This window comes from Phyllostomus hastatus, unplaced genomic scaffold (assembly GCF_019186645.2).
Source record: "Phyllostomus hastatus isolate PE091 unplaced genomic scaffold, TTU_PhHast_1.1 phas_contig_1162, whole genome shotgun sequence".
Classification (NCBI taxonomy): Eukaryota; Metazoa; Chordata; class Mammalia; order Chiroptera; family Phyllostomidae; genus Phyllostomus; species Phyllostomus hastatus.
Genome location: NW_025333537.1, coordinates 8,956,972 through 8,977,929, shown reverse-complemented (window position 1 = coordinate 8,977,929; position 20,958 = coordinate 8,956,972). Strand labels below are relative to the sequence as shown.

General features: G+C 44.4%; 2 protein-coding genes across 3 annotated transcripts in view; one reads left to right on the top strand and one right to left on the bottom strand.

Moving 5' to 3' along the window:
- Positions 1-18,483, bottom strand: part of LOC123821836 (BRCA1 associated protein) — a 28,022-nt gene extending 9,539 nt beyond the window's left edge. Inside the window, exons 1-10 of one of the 2 annotated variants that reach the window (XM_045843559.1) lie at positions 18,351-18,483; positions 16,491-16,652; positions 15,604-15,802; positions 14,274-14,487; positions 10,914-11,027; positions 6,494-6,642; positions 3,638-3,713; positions 3,050-3,188; positions 2,591-2,700; positions 367-456 (exon numbers count right to left, since the gene is read on the bottom strand). In XM_045843559.1, the coding sequence (XP_045699515.1) occupies positions 367-456; positions 2,591-2,700; positions 3,050-3,188; positions 3,638-3,713; positions 6,494-6,642; positions 10,914-11,027; positions 14,274-14,487; positions 15,604-15,802; positions 16,491-16,652; positions 18,351-18,432 (1,335 nt within the window). In that variant the 5' untranslated portion in view covers positions 18,433-18,483. The remainder of the gene's footprint in view (positions 1-366; positions 457-2,590; positions 2,701-3,049; positions 3,189-3,637; positions 3,714-6,493; positions 6,643-10,913; positions 11,028-14,273; positions 14,488-15,603; positions 15,803-16,490; positions 16,653-18,350) is intronic. The other variant, XM_045843563.1, reaches the window with a different exon arrangement.
- The window catches only part of ACAD10 (acyl-CoA dehydrogenase family member 10), a 39,772-nt gene continuing 37,223 nt past the window's right edge, over positions 18,410-20,958 (top strand). The window contains 1 exon segment of the mRNA XM_045843617.1: positions 18,410-18,723. Within this exon segment, the coding sequence (XP_045699573.1) occupies positions 18,410-18,723 (314 nt within the window).

Sequence of the window (20,958 nt, the reverse complement as noted above, 5' to 3'; positions counted from 1 at the left end):
TTTCATTCTCATTGTGGCTCAGAAACGCTTGTTCCCTGACATTGGCTGTCTCTAATATAATGACAATTCAGGTGCTTCCCACTTCTTCCTGGAATTCTGGTCTAGAGTTAGGTTTCGGGAGTGAGCCAAATTATTCCAAATTCTTGTTTTCTTTTTTCTTCCCCCTAACTCCAGCTTTATTGAGATATAACTGACATACGTTAAAGAAAAGTTTCTTTTTAGAGGCAAAAGGGTCTTTACCCGTCTACGAGACTGAGAAGGAAGGATTCTGAGACTCCCCCGTCCCTGTAGCTCCGCCTTTTCCCACCCCGACATCAGACTGCCCTGCAATGTGGCACTTCAGCAGTCACTACACTGCAAACTTACTTCCTCTGCTGTGTCCTTCTCTATCCGGACGATCTTGTTTTCCCAGTAGATTCGCTGCGATTCCAGCTGGCTTGTTAGTAAATATGAATACTGAAAACATGGAGAACAAACAGCAAAACATAAGTCACTGCAGTCAGTCTCTGAAATCCAATTAAAACCTGACTTCTAATGACCTACGGAAAAGTAAGAGTAACCACCAAAATACACGTTACACCTTGGTTCCACTGTGCTCACTAAACCACAATTACACTTCTGTCATGCTGGGGCTTACGATCTCGTCAGGGACACACAGAGAATGCACAGTAAAAAACTTAGGTGCCTGTTCAAGCTGCTTTAAGAACATGGTTTTTAAGTCCAAGTGTAATTCAGACCAGCCCACCCAACTACTCTCCCCTGCCTCCTGCTTCCCCCGCAGGAAGCTGTCCCCACCTCTCCCAGCCTTGGGTCCAGTGGCCCCTTTCTCAGCTCCCTCAGCACCATGCCTATCCTTAATGGCACCTACAACACTTGCACTTAATCCCTGTTTTTTCTGCCTGTCTTCCTTGTCTGGACAGTATTATTTCAAAGCTGTAACCTTCGAAAGCAAAGACTGTATCTTTACGTCTGTACCCTCAGAGCCTGGGACACGCTGGGTGTTAAGAAACTCTCGCGGCCTGACTACGTGGATGAGCGAACAGTGCTGTGTAACTGCAGGGAAAGGGCAGATGGCCTCTGACAGGAGGACATGGAAGGACTTCTGAGAGAGAGATCTGAGAGGGCTCGGGACGGACAGGAGGAGGAGACGATCGAGAGAGGTGCGGCCCCAGCGCACTACTGAACCCGGACGTGCGCTGTGGACGTTTAGGTCTCTTCGGAGACGAAGGGGTGACACCAATGAGGCCTGCGGTGCAGCAGGTGGAGAGGTGGGGTCTACGGAAGGCTCTGGGGCGCTGCATCGAGAGTGTGCGCCAAGGAGTGGCCAGACCACACCTGCAGTTGGGAAAGGCCGTTCTAGGGGACTCGATCTAAGCCCCTGTGCAGGCCAGAGAAGAGACTGAGAGTGCGACAGAGAGGGGACACCTGGGAGAGCGCGTCTGCGCGACCAGAAGGCGTGCTCCAAGAGGACAGGGAGTTTGTCTGGTGCTGCGGCCCCATCTCCAGGAGGAGTGGCTGACGGACAGCAGCCCTCAATAAAATAATCGTTGAACGGACTTGCAGTCACGTGGAAGGGTTCTTCATTCTAAAAACTTAATGCAAAAGGTCTGAACTTTTGTCATATCAGTACAATTTACTGATGGGAACACCACCACCCTTATTTTAGGCCACTCTACTGATCTGTCAGAACTTAAAAGCCTGGAGATGAGCTAGTTTTCAAATGTCTATTTTCTCCCAAGGTTAAGGTATTTTTTTTTAAACAATCATTTTGAAATTTATAAAACAGGACTCATGGTAAATCTCTCCTTCATTAACATAAAATTTACACAACATCAATTTTATAAGGAGATGGTTATTTACTGCTATGGAGAAAAATCAGATTGTGCTAATTTTGTTGCTTCTTCAAACATATAAATACCCAAGATAGCTTTACAAATATAAGCTTCAAATTCAGAAAATCTAAACTTTGACCATACACTTGTGTATAAAAGCCTCTAATTCATAAAATGCCAGCCCAGTATATAGGGAAAAGCTCCTCGGGCACGGAAAAATACCACTGGGGTTTCCTCATTCTGACCAAGTCTGCTCAGTTTCCAACTGCACTGTAATGCCAACGGGAAGATTCTTAACTTCCGGTTTTACAGCAGCTACAGAGGACACCTTAATACTGAACCTGAGACGACTTGGAACATTGCATTGAAAACAAGGCACAATGAAACGTACACTTTCAAAGAAGAAAATGAGAATAAAATATTTTAATAATCCTTCACAGCAGTAATAGAATTTTTTTTAAATGTTGACATGCAGAGTCAACGGTAAAATTAAAACCCCAAAGGAGGGCAAAGAAGGAAAAACTGGGACAACTGTAACAGAGTAACAATAAAATAAATGCTTTTTTTAAAAAAAGAGAGAAATCTGTAAGGAACATGGGAAGATACTAAAAATGGTTCTCAAAAATAGTGTAACATTTTTTAAATAAAAACGGCTATCCTGTTAAAAAAAATTAAAAGCCCAAAGCATCGTTCAAGTTCGAATAGTGGAAAAAAGTGGTAGACACAGCTATTTAGTAATCACTAGTAACTTCTCTTACCTCTAACTGTAAGGCATCTATTTTCTCTTCCTGGCAAGTATCACCCTCACATTCATACTGCACTATTTTTCCATCTGTTTTACTTGCAACCAGTCGGTGGACATAATTATCTAAAGAAAAGAATAAGTCAACCAAGGCACGTTTCTCTCAGAATGAAGAGTCTCCATACTCTTAACTCCATAACTGACAAAATTTTGGTTTTACAGATCTAAATTGCAATATTTCTTTAAAAGTAGGCTAAATCATTTGAATTTTAAAAGAGCAAGAGGGGAAGAGCGGAAGCGTTAACTCTCTTTATAACATGCGTTTCAGGCCATTCACAGGAAAGAGAGCCCTGCAGGGCCTGAGTCTGCCGCAGCTGTCAGGAAGATGTCAAGCTGCGAGAGAAAGTGGAGAGGTTCTCAAGGAGACGTTGTCACGCAAAATGAACCCAAATGGAAGGACGAGAGCGGTGCTCACCTCCAGCATAGTCCCAGACTCGATGGTTGGTCAGCTGCATGGCATACGTGTGCTGGGTCTCCTCGAAGTGCTTATAAGCATGTCGACTTACATACCGCCCACATCCTATGTGGCCACATATTAAACAAATCCAAAGGTTCTGCCAAGAAGAAGATATGATCGCAATTATATAAAAATACACGACCTGCCTCACTCACTGTAGAAAGGGTACTGATAGAGAATAGGGTTTAGAGTTGTTTCTACGGGAGTTTTAATATACGTTTAAAATCCAACAAGCAAGGATGCTTTTACGGATCCTTTTCTTGCTCTGATTTTAATGGAACTCTATGTAAATAGCAAGAAAAAAATCCATAATTTATCAATAAAAGTGTAGGCTTTTTCCAAGAACAAAGAATAAAATCGTATTTTGCTTAGAAATCAAGTAATTTTTGTAGCTTTATTTCTTGCCTGATGCTAGACAAAAAAAAAAAAAAGAAAAAGAATCAGTCTCAAAAAGGAATCCGTAAGGATTTAAGCCACGCGGGGCAGAAGAAAAGCCCAGACAATGAAAGCTGTGTTCATTCATCTCTCCCACCACCCATTACTTACTTCCTGAACGCCACACTCAAAACACTTATTCTCCTCCACTGGCTCTGGAGTCTGACAGTACCGGCAAACAGGGCACCTGTTCGGGATGCCGAAACACAAGGATACAGGTTAAACGTAAAACAGCTGTCACACCACCCAAAACTCAAAAACTGAATCTTAAACTCTTCCTCTCTAATATACTTGTATCACAACTAAAAATATCACTCAAAACACACTTCCGAGCTATTTGCAAACAAAGTGAAAAAATACCAAGTCTTGATAAAGCAGAGGAAAAGAGAGAAATCTTCATCTACCTTTTACCTTTGCCTACTGTCCTATCTAAAGCTTACATAATCAAAAAAATTAAATATCTACAGCTTAGAATTAGGAACTTTGAGAGACAAATTATTAATTTGGTTTCATGTCTGGTTAGCCATAAGGCAGTTTTTACTTTAAACAATCTGTTTTGTCCCAGCTTCCCAAAGGTTTAAATCATTTAAAATGCATCTTGTCCTCTCAAGACAACTCCTAAGAGTTGGAATGAAAATTTGTAAATGTTACCAAAGTAAAAAGATGATACACTTCCTGAAATGCACATGACATTTTTCCACATGATGGACATCATGTGGAAGCAGATACCAGTGCTCTCTGAGTATTCCAGTTTGATTTACAAAAAGCCAATAAAAATGGCACTGAACACAAATTCACAGATTCACAGAGTAGAAAGGAGGTTACCAGTACCCGGGGTGGGGAGGGAAAAACAGAAAGATGTCAAGAGGCACAAAGTTCAGTTATGTAAGATGAGTAAGTTCTGCAGAACTGGTGTGTCAGTGCGACAGTTGACAAGACTGCTATGTACATAAAATTTGCTGAGAGAGTAGATCATGGGTGCTCTTACCATAAAAAAATAAAAAGAGAGAGAGAGAAAAAAAAGAAGGAAGAAAGGAAGGAAAGAAGGGAGAAGAAAGAAGAAAAAGAGAAAGAAACAAGGGAAATGGTAAAGGTATGAGTGATATGTTGATTGGCTTGTGGTGAATATTTCACAATGTGTAATATATTGGGTCAAGTCATACACCTTAAATATGTAATTTCTGACTGTCAATTATACTTCAATAAAGATGGGGGGAAAGGGGGTGCATTGAAAAAAATCCAGCCCTCGCTGGTGTGGCTCAGCGGACTGAGCACTGGCCTGTGAACCAAAACGTCACTGGTCTGATTCCCAGTCAGGGCACGTGCCTGGGTTGCAGGCCAGGTTCTCCAGCTGGGGGTGCGTGAGAGGCAACCACACATTGCTGTTTCTCTCCCTCTTTCTCCCTTCCCCTCTGTTTAAATAAACGCTTAAAAAAAAAAAAGAGAGAGAGAGAGAAAACTTGAAGAAATAACAAAATGGCAGCTGGAAAGCACCGGGTGTCTTGTCAAAGGTAGGAACCAGCTCTCCGTCATCCCTTTGGTCTGTGTGCTGGCTGCAGTAGGGGTTGGGTGAATAAAAAGCAGAGTAGGTTCTCCCTCCCAGGAGCACACCTACCCCTTTTTCTTCCCCTGAGGTGTACATCTCCTAGGGGTACGCATGACACTTGCAACCAGGGGAGCAATGGGCAGTGGCGGCTCACCCAGGGCTACACCCCTGAACCTGCCTCCAAGGCCCCCTTTCCTCTGACTCTCCAGCGAGCTGACAGCAGCTCTGCCCTGGCTCCCTTCCCTCCCTCCACATTTCTAGAGCGCCAAGGCGGCTCTGCCCTGGCTCTCACCTGCCGCTGCTCCTATCGTGAGCCCTTCCTTGCCTCACTGTCCTCAGCCTGCTGTGCACCAGTTCTCCTGGTGGGTGTGAGGGGCACAGCGGAGAACAAGCCAGACAAGGCCCCTGCTCTGTGAAAGCTGCCCTCTTCTGGTCGCTTGAGGGAGGAGACCAGAGATTCCTGGGCACTTTGGAAGGCGACCCTGCCCTGCTCTTGTACACCCCTCCCCCACACTGCCTTCTCTCAGGTCTGCCTCTTCCCCTGGATAACTCCTCCTCGCCCTCCTCGAGGTGCCACTTCTCAGACAGCCCTGGCTGTGTCAGGGTCCTAGTTCTCCAGTCACAGTGCTGCACACTGCCCCTTTGTGACTCCTGCTATGGTCATGAACTTCACATTTATTTGTATGATTATTTGCTTCTGCGCTTTCCTCTCTGTACTGTACAAGGCCAGGTATGACTTGCCTTTCTAGCTGAGTCCCACAGTGCAGTTTGCAAAGGGAACAACAATGCTTGATTTAAAAAAAGAAAAAGAAAAGGTCCACGGTCTACCTGCACGATGCCACCCTACAATTAAGGCCTCTGCTGTACGGGGATGCAGGCCTCTGCAGGGGTGTGCGCACCTCAGCCTTAGTGCCTGCTGTTACTACTGGCCACCGAGCCATCAGCATTCCTCACATTTACCAACGGTGTGATAAATCTACTGTGGGAGACCGCTGCAGCCCAATAGGTAAGGAAACCAAAGAAAATGGGAGGTATCAAGTGCAGGAAGGAAACACGATTTTAGACCTAGATTTCATTTTAGTGTAAGAGCCTCACACCTAAGCTGCACTTTGCTTCTCCCTCATTCTCTGGCCCCTGGAAAAAAACACCTCATGGTGCCTTGGGAAATTCCACAAGGATTCAGAATCAACATACTGAAAAGAAATTAGTCTAAGAATGCTGATTCCCATATAAACTTGGGAAAGAAAAAAAACAAACAAAAAAGAAGGTTCTTCCATGTGAACTTTTTACTATTGTGGTGCCCAGATTTAAAAAGTCAAATGCTCGGAATGGTTCATTTTGGGAGGTGGCTATTTTTTTTTAATTCTGGGAAAGGGTGACAGTGGGCTTTGACAAGGTGGGAGGTGAGCCCCTGTACTCACGTCGTGTCGTCCCAGCGCTGCAGACACTGGCTGTGGAAGCTGTGGTTACACAACGTGGTGAGGATGCCATTTACGGACTCATCCATGCGCTCCAGACACACGGTGCACTTGGGGAGCTCGGTCAGGTCCATCACGGGGAGGCTGGCACCCTACAGTGGACACCTCACATAAGTCTCACTCTTCACCCACCAGTTGTTTTTATTTTTTTAACTTTTTAAAAATATATTTCATTGATTATGCTATTCCAGTTGTCCCATTTCCCCCACTTTACTCCCCTCCAACTTGCACACCCCTTCCCACCCACATTCCCCCTTTAGTTCATGTCCATGTGTCATAAGTTCTTTAGCCTCGACATTTCCAATACTACTCTTACCCTCCCCATGTCTATTTTCTACCTACCGTCTATGCTACTTATTCTCTGTACCTTCCCCCCCCCCTCCTCCCTCCCCTGTTGCTAACCCTCCATGTGATCTCCATTTCTGTGGTTCTGCTCCTGTTCCAGTTGTTTGCTTAGTTTTTGTTTTAGGTGTGGTTGTTAAAAACTGTGAGATTGCTGTCATTTTACTGTACATGTTTTTTATCCTCTTTTTCTTAGATAAGTCCCTTTAACATTTCATATAATGAGGGCTTGGTGATGGTGAACTCCTTTAACTTGACCTTATCTGAGAAGCACTTTACCTGCCCTTCCATTTTAAATGAAAGCTTTGCTAAATAGAGCAATCTGGGATGTAGGTCCTTGCCTTTCATGACTTGGAATACTTCTTTCCAGCCCCCTCTTGCCTGTTAAGGTCTCTTTTGAGAAATCAGCTGACAGTCTGATGGGAACTCCTTTGTAGGTAACTCTCTCCTTTTGTCTCACTTTTCAGATTCTCTCCTTTAATCTTGGGTAATGTAATTATGACGTGCCTTGGTGTGTTCCTCCTTGGGTCCAACTTCTTTGGGACTCCCTGAGCTTCCTGGACTTCCTGGAAGTCTATTTCCTTTGCCAGAATGGGGAAGTTCTCCTTTATTATTTGTTCAAATAATTTTTCTACTTTTTGATCCTCTTCCTCTTCTCCTTCTGGTACCCCTATAATTTGGATGTTGGAACATTTAAAGATGTCTTGGAGGTTCCTAAGCCTCTCGTTTTTTTAAATTCTTGTTTCTTCCTTCTTTCCTGGTTGGATGTTTCTTCCTTCTGGTCCACACCACTGATCTGAGTCCCAGTTTCCTTCCCATCACTATTGGTTCCCTGTACATTTTACTTTATTTCACTTAGCATACTCTTCATTTTTTTCATCTAATTTGCAACCAAATTCAACCAATTCTGTGAGCATCCTGATCACCAGTGCTTTGAACTGTGCATCTGATAGGCTGGCTATCTCTTCATTGCTTAGTTATATTTTTTCTGGAGCTTTGATCTGTTTTTTTACTTGGGCCATTTTTTTTTGTCTTGACACACCTGTTCCGTAGTGATGGGCAGAGCCTTAGGTGTTCACCAGGGTGGGGCAACCCAGTCTCTGGGTTGTGACATTGTATGTGGGGCAGGGGTCAGAGAGGGAACAATGGCACTTGCTCTACTCTCTGTCAGATTTCAATCCCTTCTGCTACTTCCCACAAGCAAAGTCGGCCATTCTGGTGCTGACTCCTGTATGGGTGGGCATGTGTACATTCTAGGACCCTGTGGGTCTCTCCAACACACTCTCTTGTGAGGTTAGGAGTCTCTCCAGTACCTCAACCCCCATGGCTGTTTTCAATTGGTGTTTTGAAGCTTTATTTTCCTGCGCTGGGACCCTGGGTTGTGTCGTCTGTCTTCCTCCCTAGTTTCTTCTGGCTTATCTGCACACAAATGTGGGACCGCCCAGCCCACCAGCTGCTGCGCCCCTCCACGATCTGCTGCCTCGCTGGGTATGCCCGCTCTGCCAGCCACCACTTCGCCGAGACCCCTCTCTGCCTGGCCGCCCGATTCCGCTCCTCCTACCTGTCTGAATGAATGTCTCTGCTTTAACTCCTTGGTTGTCCGACTTCCATACAGTTTGGTTTTCTGTCAGTACTGGTTGTTTTTTGTTTCTAAATTGTTATTGTCCTTATTTTGGTTGTGCAAGGAGGCACAGTGTGTCTACCTACGGCCCCATCTTGGCCGTAAGTCCAGCCAGTTCTTGTTTAAAAAAAAAAAAATCAATAGAGACTTTCAGCCAAGATGGAGGCATAGGTAGACACACTGTGCCTCCTCGCACAACCAAGATAGGGACAACAACAATTTAGAAACAGAGTAACAACCAGAACTGAACACAGCAGAGCTCCCTGCCTTCACAGAGCTGACATTCTCGAAAGGGAGACTCCTGCCAAATCCCCACAAAGAATCTGCAGCGTTACCAGACTCTGCACACTAACTGTAAAGGTCTGTGACTGTTAACAGGATACGCATGAAGAAAAGCAGATAGGCATGGATCTGAATGATTTTTTCAAAGAGTAGATAAAAGCTTAATATTTTCTATTAAGTGATAATGTCAACACTGGTTTTATTTTTTTATTTACTTACTATTTTAAAGATTTTATTTATTTACTGTTAGAGGGGAAGGAAGGGAGAAAGAAGGAGAGGAACACCAATGTGTGGTTGCCTCTCACGCACCTACTGGGGACCTGGCCTGCAACCCAGGCATGTGCCCTGACTGGGAATTGAACCAGCGAGCCTTTGCTTCACAGGCTGGCATTCAATCCACTGAGCCACACCAGCCAGGGCCATTTACCTACTGATTTAAAACACACTTGTCGAGTCCCTGCTCTGTGTGCCCAATGCTATTTAGGTGCGGGGCAGTGGTGAGCAGAAACAGATGCAGTAAATCTGAAAAAAGGTCAGCTCCACCCTCACAGAGCTTAAAATCTAGTAGAGAGAGAAAAATCAAGTTTTCTAAATAAAAAGTACAATCACCAATGGTCATAAGTGCTAGGAAAGTAAAGCACATGAAGCTATAACGGCGTGTGAAATAGGGGGCACGATGGTGTAGGGGGTCAAGAACGGCACCTGTGAGGCAGTGGTATTTGACCCGAACCCTGCCAGCTGTAACATGGGCAGGAATTAAATATCTGGGGGTACACATTTTTCAAAGTAGCTTCAGAAAATAGTCCAAGACGAAACCAAGCAATCCCTCTCGACACAGTGTCAGGAGGCAAAGCCCCACGCACTCAGTCTAGAAAGCAATCCCCAATTTCTCTGTAAGACTTCAAAATGGAGCCACAGCCAGAGAAATTCTAAGGAGTGGAATCTTTATTAATATGAAAATTGTGGCTACCTTGACACCTGGCTACTTCATTAATTATGTTCACTCAATGAAACAAGAAGTTTTTACAGGAAAAAAAAAAAGATGAGCAGGAATTATTGAGGCACGCCAGAAAGACACGCTGAGAAAAACTGCCTCCACGGTCCCTGAAGAGCAGACGTCCCCAGGAAACCCCTCTAGAAGCCATGTCCATTAGAAAGGAACGTAACCCTGAGGCCTTGGGCGCCTAGCACAAAGAAAGCCTCATTTTACCACTTAGTGATTTTTATTTTACCTAATCCAATGATAGAAGAACGTAATCAGAACTTATTTCCACCAAGTTAATTTCAAGATATAAAGACCTTTAGGTGTACTTTAAAAGGAAGGAAATCTTAGAAATATAACAGAGCTGGATCTACTATTTTATGAACTGATTCCAGTGAGCACATTCTGCAGGTAAAGTTCCCACGGAGGGTGGTAGATCAGAGCAGCTACAAACTGATATTGAAACAGAATCAAGAAGCAGGATGCAGGTTAAGGGTTGATATTTAAAACAAACACACTTCTTTTAGAATCCAGGTGATATTTCATCAATGTGGAATAGCTGAACATTCAATTTTAATAATACAGACAATAGCCCTGACTGTTGTGGGTCGGTTGGGTGTTGTCCTGTGGACCAAAAGGTCACAGGTTCCATTCCTGGCATGGACACATGCCCGGGTTGCAGGCCAGGTCCCTGGTTGGGGGCGCACGGGAAGCAACCGATCAATGTTTCTCTCTGATATTGATGTTCCTCTCTCCCTCCTTTCCCCTCTTTCTAAACACACATCAATAAAATCTTTAAAAAAATACAGATAGTATCCTTTTATGTATTTTTTTTTACATTTTTGGACAATTTTTAAAAATTGAGATAAAACTCACCATTTTAAAGTGTACAATTCAGTGTCATTTTTAGTATATTTACAAGTTGGAGCAACCATCACCCCTACCTAATTCTAGGACATTTCTGTCACCCTAAAAAGAAAACCCATACTCGCCTGCAGTTACTCTCCATTCTCCTCATTAATCTACTTTCTGTCTCCATGGGTTGACCTTTCTGGGTATTTTCAGAGATATATCTTAACATTCAGCTTTACGCCATTCTGGTATGTGTATCAAATACAGGAATCGCCCATACTCACGTCTTCAGACTTCAGCACTTCAGCCCTTTCCACGTAGACCAGCTGGCAAACATCGTCTTCTATCGAGTTGAACTGGCGACCGTTGCACGCCATGTAAAAGCTATCTGCATCAGCCTGGGCACACCGGTGGGGAAAAGGAAAAAATTGAGAGAGACCCTGAACGACAGTCTTATGTTCACAATGCATGGCTTCAACTATTCTCCTCATCACCTTTTCAAACTGAGACTTAAAAGAGAGAGGGACAGTCAAAAGTAACATCTACGGATGCGGGCAGCAGGTTCATGGGCTAAGCGAACTCTGCAGGTCAACACTCTACATCTCTACAACGCTTCCTGATCCATCATGATTTACCGTAACTAGCAGAAGCCACTGAAGTGCAGTCAGCTGACAGCCAGTATAATTTTAATATTCAACCAGCAACAGCCAACATTTCCCTGGACAGCAATACTTCTTGCCCCCAGTCAGCACTTTTACAGAAGCTGAACATAAACACGTATTTTTGCAAGGCCTGGAACCATATCCTAACTGACGATTGTTAGGGAATAGTGTTTTTTAAAAAATGTTAGCATCTATGTTTGAAAAAGTAAAAGACCAGGGGAACTGGTATGGAGTATAAAGCTAACTCCTCTTCAATAAATCAAATAATAACAACACATGATAGATAAGGATGCCATTAGGAGATTTTAAACAGCCTAGAATGTAATGCCAAAAGCAAGATGAACGAGCCTTTAACATACTAATAGTCTCCCTCTCTTGGAGCAGAAGATTGGTGAAATCGGAAGTAGTCCCTTGCAGAGGCATTTGTGAATATGAGCAAGTAAACTAAATCTTCTAGACTAGACTGGCCTTAGTAGCAAATAACAAGGAGATGATTTCAGTTTTCAAACAGCAATTTTTAGAGGCAGCGGAGAGGCCAAGGCTTGTCTGGATCTCCCTCCCATTGGCCATTAGCCCAAACACAGGAAGTTGTGTGCTCGGGCCCTATCCATGTAGACAGGCTGCTTGGGCGCAGGGGGTGCTCTGCATAAGGAATTGCCTCATTGTTAACATCTAGGAAGATATTCGAGTCCGTACCAGGCGGAAACTGTCTTGTAGGTCTACCCTTGCGTGGTTTTGAATCTTAATGGTAAAAGCTTGTAAGCGTTTCAGTAGCTTTTAATTTCACTCTGATGATATAATCAAAGATGGGCTGATTATCCTTTCTTTCTTTGATTTTAGAGAGAGAAAGGGGAAAAGAGGGAGAGAGAGGGAGAGAAACATCAATTGGCTGCCTCCCACAGATGCCCGGACTGGGGACTGAACCTGCAACCCAGGCATGTGCCCCAACATGGAATCCAACCAGCCACCTTTCAGTTTGGGGGACAGCACCCACCCAACTGAGCCACACCAGCTGGGCAATTTATGCTTTCCTAATATGAGAAGGGAAATAAACAGCTGAGGCAGGATGACTAATTCTGCACAATTATATTTAGCAGGGGAAAGGAGGGGCTTTCTTTCATAAAGCAACCTGTGTATCGGGTACAGTGCACTTACTAACTACAAAATGCTAAAAACTAGTTTTTGGATAATACGTCTCTTTAATACTAAGAAGAGGCAACCTACAATGGCTTTCCCCATTCTTTAAGAGAAATGGCTTTTCCTGAAATGCTTAATTAAGTAGAAGCAGTAACTAAATTACTGCCATTATGCAATTTCTTGCAGACAGTGGCTATCTTCCCTTCCCCACACTTTCATCCCACGCCTACTGGAAGGGGGACGGACCCCAGGGATTAAAGTGAGGGCTCCATCCCAGCTCATTCACATTATTTCAGGCTGTATAATCCTAAGCAAATCACCAACCTTTCTACCTATGCAGTCAGTTTCCTGGTTTGTAAAACAAGGACAACAGTACTTGTCCCCCTTACAGGGATGTGGTGAGGATTAAATGAGATGATGCGCATTAAGTGCATAGCCCAGTGAATGGTATAGAACAAATAGTCAATAAAGGTTGCCTATCATCACTGTCCTTATTGTTACACCTGCTACCACTTGCCCACTGTTTTTGCAAAGCTCTTCAGTGATCTCGGAAGGTCTCCTGACAGTCAGTGAAAGCGGCTGTTTAAGTGCTTTTCTGTTCTCAGCTTGTAAAGTCTAAGTCTCAGGAAAGTTGAAACACTTGTTTTTAAATGCATCCTTCCATGGCAGGGTGCTCTCGAAGGTTAGAGGTAACTGTGCACCCTCTTGTACACGGAACGCCACACTCAGGGTTCTCATTCTGTGGGCCACGGGACAGGTGCACACACAATCCGACTGTCACTTCTCTGCTTTCCTTCCCAGGGCCGATGAATGACTGCTCCTGCTGTCAGCTCCAGACGCCCATGACAAGGAACAAGGAAATGGTAAGTGGGCCTTGAGTCATGGGCTCCTTTCCACCCACAAATCTTGGTGACTAGTCAGGGGTAATGGCAACTGATCCTACAGACATACTCATTGTTGTCAATCTGAAAATTGGAACTACTTATCTGGGGCAAATTCAGAAAGCCTGTTTATCAACGAGGTGAGACAGAAGTCGTTTTTAACAAAGCTGCATTTCAAAATTAATAAACAAACAAATATAACAGGTTGTTAAAAAACAAATAAATGAAGCCTACAGATGAGGTAGCTCTTTAATAACCTGAATACCTAACGCTTATCTCATTTTTACATTCATATAGAAATATGCATACTCATAGGAATGAACATGTAAAACTAAGAGAATCTTTCTAACATCTTCAGAACTGAGACACAAGGAAAGTATTGCTTAATGCAACTAGTGAAATGGAGTGTATGGCAAACCTTATATCAAAAAGTATGTGTTATAAAGCACAAGTGCTTTTAAAAACTGAAAATATCACCATTCTTTCAGTGTTTCTGTGTCTCTATTGCAGTGATTTCCAATCAGAATTCTAAAGCATCTTTAATACTTCAAGAAATGTCAGGAAAATCCTTCACCACCAAAATAAAAAAAGATTTTATTTTCTAAATGTGCCAAAGAATGCCTTTTAAAAAGAGAATGAAAGAAGCAGAGGCATAATGTTATAATGGCACATAATAATTAGTGTTAACTTTAAAAAGTTTGGAAACTATTGTTCTACTAGAATAGTTACCATTGGATAAACACACACACACCCCACCCTACCTTTCATACCCAATGTAACTTATTAATTAGAATTCAGTGTCTGCTAATGAATTTGGAAATATTTCTAGAATTGTAATACCCTAGAAGAGAAGTATAAATCTTAAGTACAAAATATTGTAAATTACACACACAGCTACTAGTATCACACAGTTTCAAAAGCACAGTTTCCGTGGCAAAGAGATTTTTAATATCTTAACTTTTACCTGTGCACTAAACTTTATCAGCACCATATATTGATTTGGAGTAGAGTCTCTGATGATTTTCATTTGTTCAATTACTTCATTAAATGGGGCGACAAACTTCATAAGGTCATGACTGGTCATTGTAGCAGGGACTGTGAGAATACACAGCATGGCACTGCGCCTCACGTCTTCTTTTAAGGAGGTCATCTTACTAACGAGACAATAATCAGACTGTCTTGAACAGACGAGGTATGGTTAATTCACACAACACTAGACAACTCTTAATGTCCAAGAAAATAGGAAAAAAATAAAACGTATAATATTTCACAAATCAATTTAAACAGGCTGTTATTTTACCGGAAAGCCCACACTACATGGGTAAACGCAAAATCCCTTAAACATATCTGCAGTGATGTTTACGGTAAGCTTCGGAATGTTCTACACCACGCCCAGCACTAAAATTTTTAGTCTTCAGTTAAAGGCCTGTGATGGTTACAAATCTGCATTAGGCAATTTGCAGTTTGTGTCTTATTCTCATTAGTTTTTTTAAAACAATCTCCCATTATGTAACCTAGAAGCACAATTCTAAATATGGACTTCTCTAAAGGGTACAGAAAAGAGTGTTAAATATAAGAAAGGGAATTCTGAACCATTCTGAAGATTACCGAAAGCGCTGCTGGGATGGAATAGCTGGAATAGAGAGGGAAAAAACCTCCCACAAAGCAATTTGCTTTTGAAATGCTGCAAACTCACTTCCACAGCTATGATTCCAAACGACTACCTGAGTATTTACTGTTTCCTGGTAGGAATTTCACAAACAAGTTAGGACAAGGGCAGCCTTTCAAGAGATCAGCTCAAAATTATCCCAGGAGCTGATGGCCCAGTTTAAAGATTACCTAGCCAAATGCTTCCTTTGTTTTGGCCTCCTGCAAGCTTTGCTTGAACCACAGAAAAGGCTAAAAAGAGGTGATGAAATTACAATCCATTACCTATTTTCTTAGTTTCTTTCAAAAAGATTTGGTGGGGATGTGAGATTCCTGCGATATTACGAGTCATTTACATATTTTTCTTGTCTATCTTCTTTTCTTTCAATTTTCCAATCACCTTTCATGCCTGCCTTCTCAGGGAGTATTTTCCTAGAAAGTCTATCTACACATTTCTTTCATAAGAAGTTCTAATCCAATCTATAAGATTGATCAAATATAAAATATTTAAGAATTTTCTAACACACAATATAGAAAAGTACTATCTTTTTGAAGCTTAGAATAGCCACTTCCCTTCAGGACAAAAGATTTTTCTCTTCCCTAAAACAAAAACTGGACCAACTCAAAAGGAAAATGATTTTTCTTACTTTGTCTTATACAGATGCATGATACCATGAACTATTTCAACGGATGGATTTCCACTGAAGAATGAAATCTGGTCTGGAAGCTGTTTGGATGGAGAATCGGGAGCAGCATTTATGCTTTCTTTGCTCTGATCCTTACTTCTCTGTGCAGTGGAGGATGCTTCTGAAGACTTTCTTTCTTCCATGGTAGCTTTCAGCTCATCTTTCACAAATCAAAAATTAGCAGGTTATAAATAGATAGGAAATATTTGCTTAAGGATTCTAATTAGATTAAAATTCTGAGTCAGAAGAATAAACTTTGACAGGGAAATTGTAATACATTCCATTGAAAACTATAGTCATAGAACAGCCGTGTTTTGGGGGCATCTCAGATTATAAGTGCTCTCTGCCCCATAAAAATCTCATTACCACCCTCAGAAACTCAAGGATGGCTCCTACATTTGGCAGTGCCATAGTAAAAGCAGGTACCTTACATCATGCACTTTTAAGTGGGCCATTTGGAGCTGTTAAGCTTGAAAACCAAACCTACCAGTTCTGACCACCTCCATGCTGGCTGGATATGTAGCATGCGTCCAGTCCCCTGGTTGGAGTGAGCTGGCAGAACGAGGGGACATTCAGCACACTTATCTGGATTCATTCATTATCTGCCACTGACCCAGGTGGTCAGCAGCTCTCCTCACTGATGACAGCTGTCAACTCAGCTTGTTAGGATTAACTCGGGAGAAATATTCGGGAAGATGAGATGTGGCCTGACAACCTCATGTGAGGCACGGTCAGTGAGAGAGAGGAGTGTCCTAGAGGTCAACATCATGGGCCCACTGACTGATGTGCATAGAGCAGACTACCAGAGACGCACGTTACAAAAGGGTCTAGGGCTTTGGAGAGTATACCTGGGTTGGACTTGATGGTCTCGATGATCATGTCTGTCATTTCTCGACGGCCAAGATGCTGATGTATGATTGCTGCTCTCTCTCCCGGTGACTTCCCTTCTAAACAGGCTGCAGCGGAAGCGAGTGTCTTCTTTTTGATCTCCTCATCAGACATTTCCCTGGCTGAAGAACACATGAATGATTAATACCTGATAATGAAAAGGGCTCGTCTCCACTCTGAATGTATCCATTGACAGGGTTCCCTTTTCTCTCCGTTGCTTTCCTCCATCTCACCCCCTCCTGGGGCTCCTGCGGTGCCCATCTGGACAGTCGAGAAACACCCGGTGAGTAAGTTCAGAAATGCAGGGCTGTTCCACTGAAAGTATTCACTTTAAAGCAATTCAAGGAGAGTAACAGCTCAAAGCTTTGACAGTGGTTATGCCCGGATGAACCAACCATTCTGTAATACCTAGTGCGGTGCAGCTGCGTGTTGAGTCCAAAATGAAGATATCAAGTCGTTATCACTAAGAAAACTTCCAATACCTTTAGGGGTAGTCTTCTTAAACACCCTGTGTTACGACTCACGCAAATCTAGGACCACTGTCTTAAGTCAAAGAAACACACAAAAGCAAAAGGAATTTGGAGACTCGACTGAACTATCCTTAATATAAAAGTTCTACCAGGGCAGAGACCAGACCTGTTTTGCCTATCACTAAACCCGCAGTGCCTACTCAGCACACGCTGGAAGCTCTTTAAAGGTTTATTGCATAAATGTCTGAATGCATCAATGGCTCACCTATGTAGAAGTGACTATTGGCTAATGCAGAGTTGGTTGACTTTCAGAACTCAGAGATCACTGCTAGCCTTTGAAAAGGGCTCATAACTCATTAAATCATCTTCGATCTTTAATTTGCCGCTCCAAAATTCATATATTCAGGAAAGTTTCCAACACCACCATCCCTACCTGCCTCAGTCCCCCTCCCCAAACCAAATGGAGCCTCTTGTAATAGCTTTCCAAACTGTGTCTTGCTTACCTTCACAGCACTTAGCCCAGCTGTAGTTCTACATTTATTCCGTAATTAATTCATGTCTCCCCCAGTGAACTGCTGGCTCCATTACAGCAGGGGCCCCCGTCTGAGTCCGCAAAGCAGACTAACGCTCCAGCAGACAGGGAGCACCCCGTGAGTATTTCTGGTATGTTCGAGTTAGGTAATTGCGGTCCAAGGAAGAGTCACAACTGCATTCCAATCTAAGGAGGCCATGTGGCTGCTAGAAGAACTCAAGACTCTCAAGCCCAGCTCTCTGAGTTAGAATCCCAGTCTCTCCACTTACAGATCCTGGTGGGCAAGTCATGTAATCAATCACTGGGTTTGAGTTTACCAATCTGTGAAAAGGGGCCCCCACCCATCCAACCTAAAAGAGCTGTTAAGATAAAAATAATGCATACGGGGCATGTGGGCAGTGGTAGCATATGGTAAGTGCACAAACGTTTGTTATCATCATTACCATTGTTATAATACATGGCGCCTAAATGAGGGCTTTTTTTCCAAGAGGAACGAGCTCGCTAAACCAGGGGCCGTCGGTGGAACCCAGCCCCTGCCCCCAAACAGCCCGGAGGAAAGCAACTTACAGAACTTGGCTCTCACCCAGGGCGGAGCCGCGACGCGCCAGGTGTAAACAGCGCTCCCGTGGGTAGACGCAGGAGGGAGGGACCCGGAAGGCCTCCGGAGAATAGAAAGAGGGGGAACTAGCCCCCTCTCGGCTTCTTCCTGAGGCTCCGGCCCTGGCGCGGTCCTTCCCCGCCCGGTTCTTCCGGAGGACAGCCCCCACCCCCACCCCCGGGGCCCAGAAGCACGCTACGGGGAAGGCGGCGGGACTCACCCGCGGCGCTGAAGCCGAAGCCGGCGGGGACCGGCGAGTGTTCCGCGAGCTCCAGTCGGATGACAACCAGTGACACACTCATAGGGCAGGCGCTGGCCGGCGCGGGCCCCGGCGGGCTCAGGAGAGGCTGGGAGGCGAGCTGGGAGGCCGAGCGGCCCGCGGGTAGCGCCGCCACCGCCTCGGCGCCGCCGCCGCAGCCTCGGCGGAGCAGCTCCTCTCACGACCCTCGGAGCCACAACAACCTCCACTTCCGCCTCCCGGTCACAGGGTGCCTTTTGCGTGGGCCGGCGCGCGCTGCGATTGGCTGGGGTGGCAGGCACGTGGCTGGCGTGGCGGCGTGGAGCTGGATCCATCTGGACGCAATCGCGAAGAGGTTGGGAAGGAGGAACGTCGTGGGCATTGCAGGCACCCCTTCCCCCCACATGAGGCCGATCGGTGGGTCTGCGCCCAGGCCCCGGTTAACCGACCCGGCAGGCGTCGCCTCGGCGCCCCTCAGCTGAGAGCCCCCGCTCCGCGAGGTCTTCGAGGTCTGCAGGTTGTTGGAGGCACTCGCGTTGCCTCCTTTGGTCGCGTTTGACCGCTAGCTGTAAGTCTAGGCAGGGTTGCTTTGTGTCAGCCCGCCTTCACAGAGGGGTACGCCGAGAATTAGGTGAATCCACTTCTCCGAGGGCCCCTAGGATGAGTGGGCACTGGACTGCAGTGATTTCGACTCCGTTAAGCTAGGGCGCCGGGCTGGTTGAGCGCAAAGTGCTGGCGATAGATCCGGGTCCTGCTCCCCCGCCCCATCTCTTCACAAACGTTTACTGGGAGCCTAGGGCACTGTTGGGGGTGGGGGGGATACCTTGGTGAATAAGATAAATACCCAGTTCCTGTTCTTATGGAGTCAACCTTGGCCACCAGTTATATGACCTTGGTCTAGGTTTTACGTAAAATTGGAATAATATTCTCATACAGCTGTGAGAATGAAATGAATAGAGCCCGTGACTCTGTACACATCAGCTTTTCTGAGATTCAGTATTCTTTCCATATGCCTTTAGCATATAGGTAGTCACAGTCAACACATAGCGGCACATACATGACCAGTGTGTGCTCTTCTAGTAATGCTGTGATATCTAGATGTGTCACAGCACATCCTGGACATGTGAAGGTGTATAGACTATATACACCTTCTACTAAACACTCATGCTATAGTAACAATAGCAGTATATAACATTTAATAGTGTGCCGGGTACTAACCTGAGTACTTTACATACTTTACCATGTACTAAACACTCATGTAATAGTAACAAGGACATTATGAGAAAAGTACAATAATTGTTCCCACTTTACAGAGGAGGAGGCTGAGGCTCAGAGAGTGAGTAACGTGCTTAGGATTTCACACTTAGTAAGTGGCAGAAGTAGAATTTGAACCCAAGCTCTCTGATTCCAGAGCCAACACTCAATCTGTTTACTAAAGCATCTTTTTAGTGTGCAACTCGATGTGTGTGCCTACTTACCCCAGCATAGTTTAGGCGGTTCGATCCGTAGACGTGGCAGGTAGCATGGAGACGCGAGCAATGACAGCGTCTTCTGTCTCTGAAGGAAGTATGGGGAAGCGGCTAGAACGGAATGGTCGTCTCTAAGTGGAAGGAAGAAGCAGGCCAGTCACGGGAGCGTTGCCCACGTGTCCATTAGTGGGAGTATGTGGAGGGCAGTGTCGGCAGTGAGGACAAAGGCCAGTCCCCTGGGCCCCAGAGACACTTTTCATCTCTGTTAAGCCCTCACACAAAATGTGTTGGTGCTTTTAGGAACCTATAAATAAATTTCTCCTTCCATTATAAACTTGGGCCTTGGCATTAGAGCATAAGTAAAACTGAAAACGCAAATCAGCCTTTACATTTTTCATTTCAAAATTCACTCCCCGATTCAGCAAGTTTCCAATTACGTGAGAAACACAGTACATCGTCTTGAAGATTTACTGTGTAAGAATCTTTTTAGATTCTTGGTTTATTGCATCCTTAGGGTGGCACTGACGCGACTCTCATAAACTTATAGGTTCGCTTACCAACCTGTTTCACTCTAACCTGATTTTCAGTAAGTTTTCAACTACAGAAGTCACATAAAAAACAGATTTTCATGAGGAACTGACTGCAAATAGAATTTGCTTTAATTATTTTGTCCTCCCCACCCCACTGCTTTTTATCTCAGACCTATAGAAAAGTTTAAAGAATAGTGTAAGGTCTCTCAATACGCTTCATCATATAACTTTCACCTGAATTGTTTTGCCACATTTGATTTGTCTCTCTACATGTATCCGTAGGTATACATATCTGTGTGTGTGTGTGTGTGTGTGTGTGTGTTATGTATATGCTTGTTTTTTCTGAACCTTCTGAAAATAAGTTTGGGCAAGAGGCGATGGAGAACAGTTAGGAAGCTATTGCAGTCACCTGAAGGAGGGCTGACGGCACGGTGGTGGAGTCGTAAGTGCTAGGAGGGGGTAACTACAGGGCGTCTGAGGAACGTACAGCAGAGACTCCTCGTCGGTCCTTTCTGGTAGCCAGAACAAGTTTGAGGAAGGAAGTGACAGGTGAAGTATGACCTGAAGGACAACCTGGAACTAGCCAGGGAG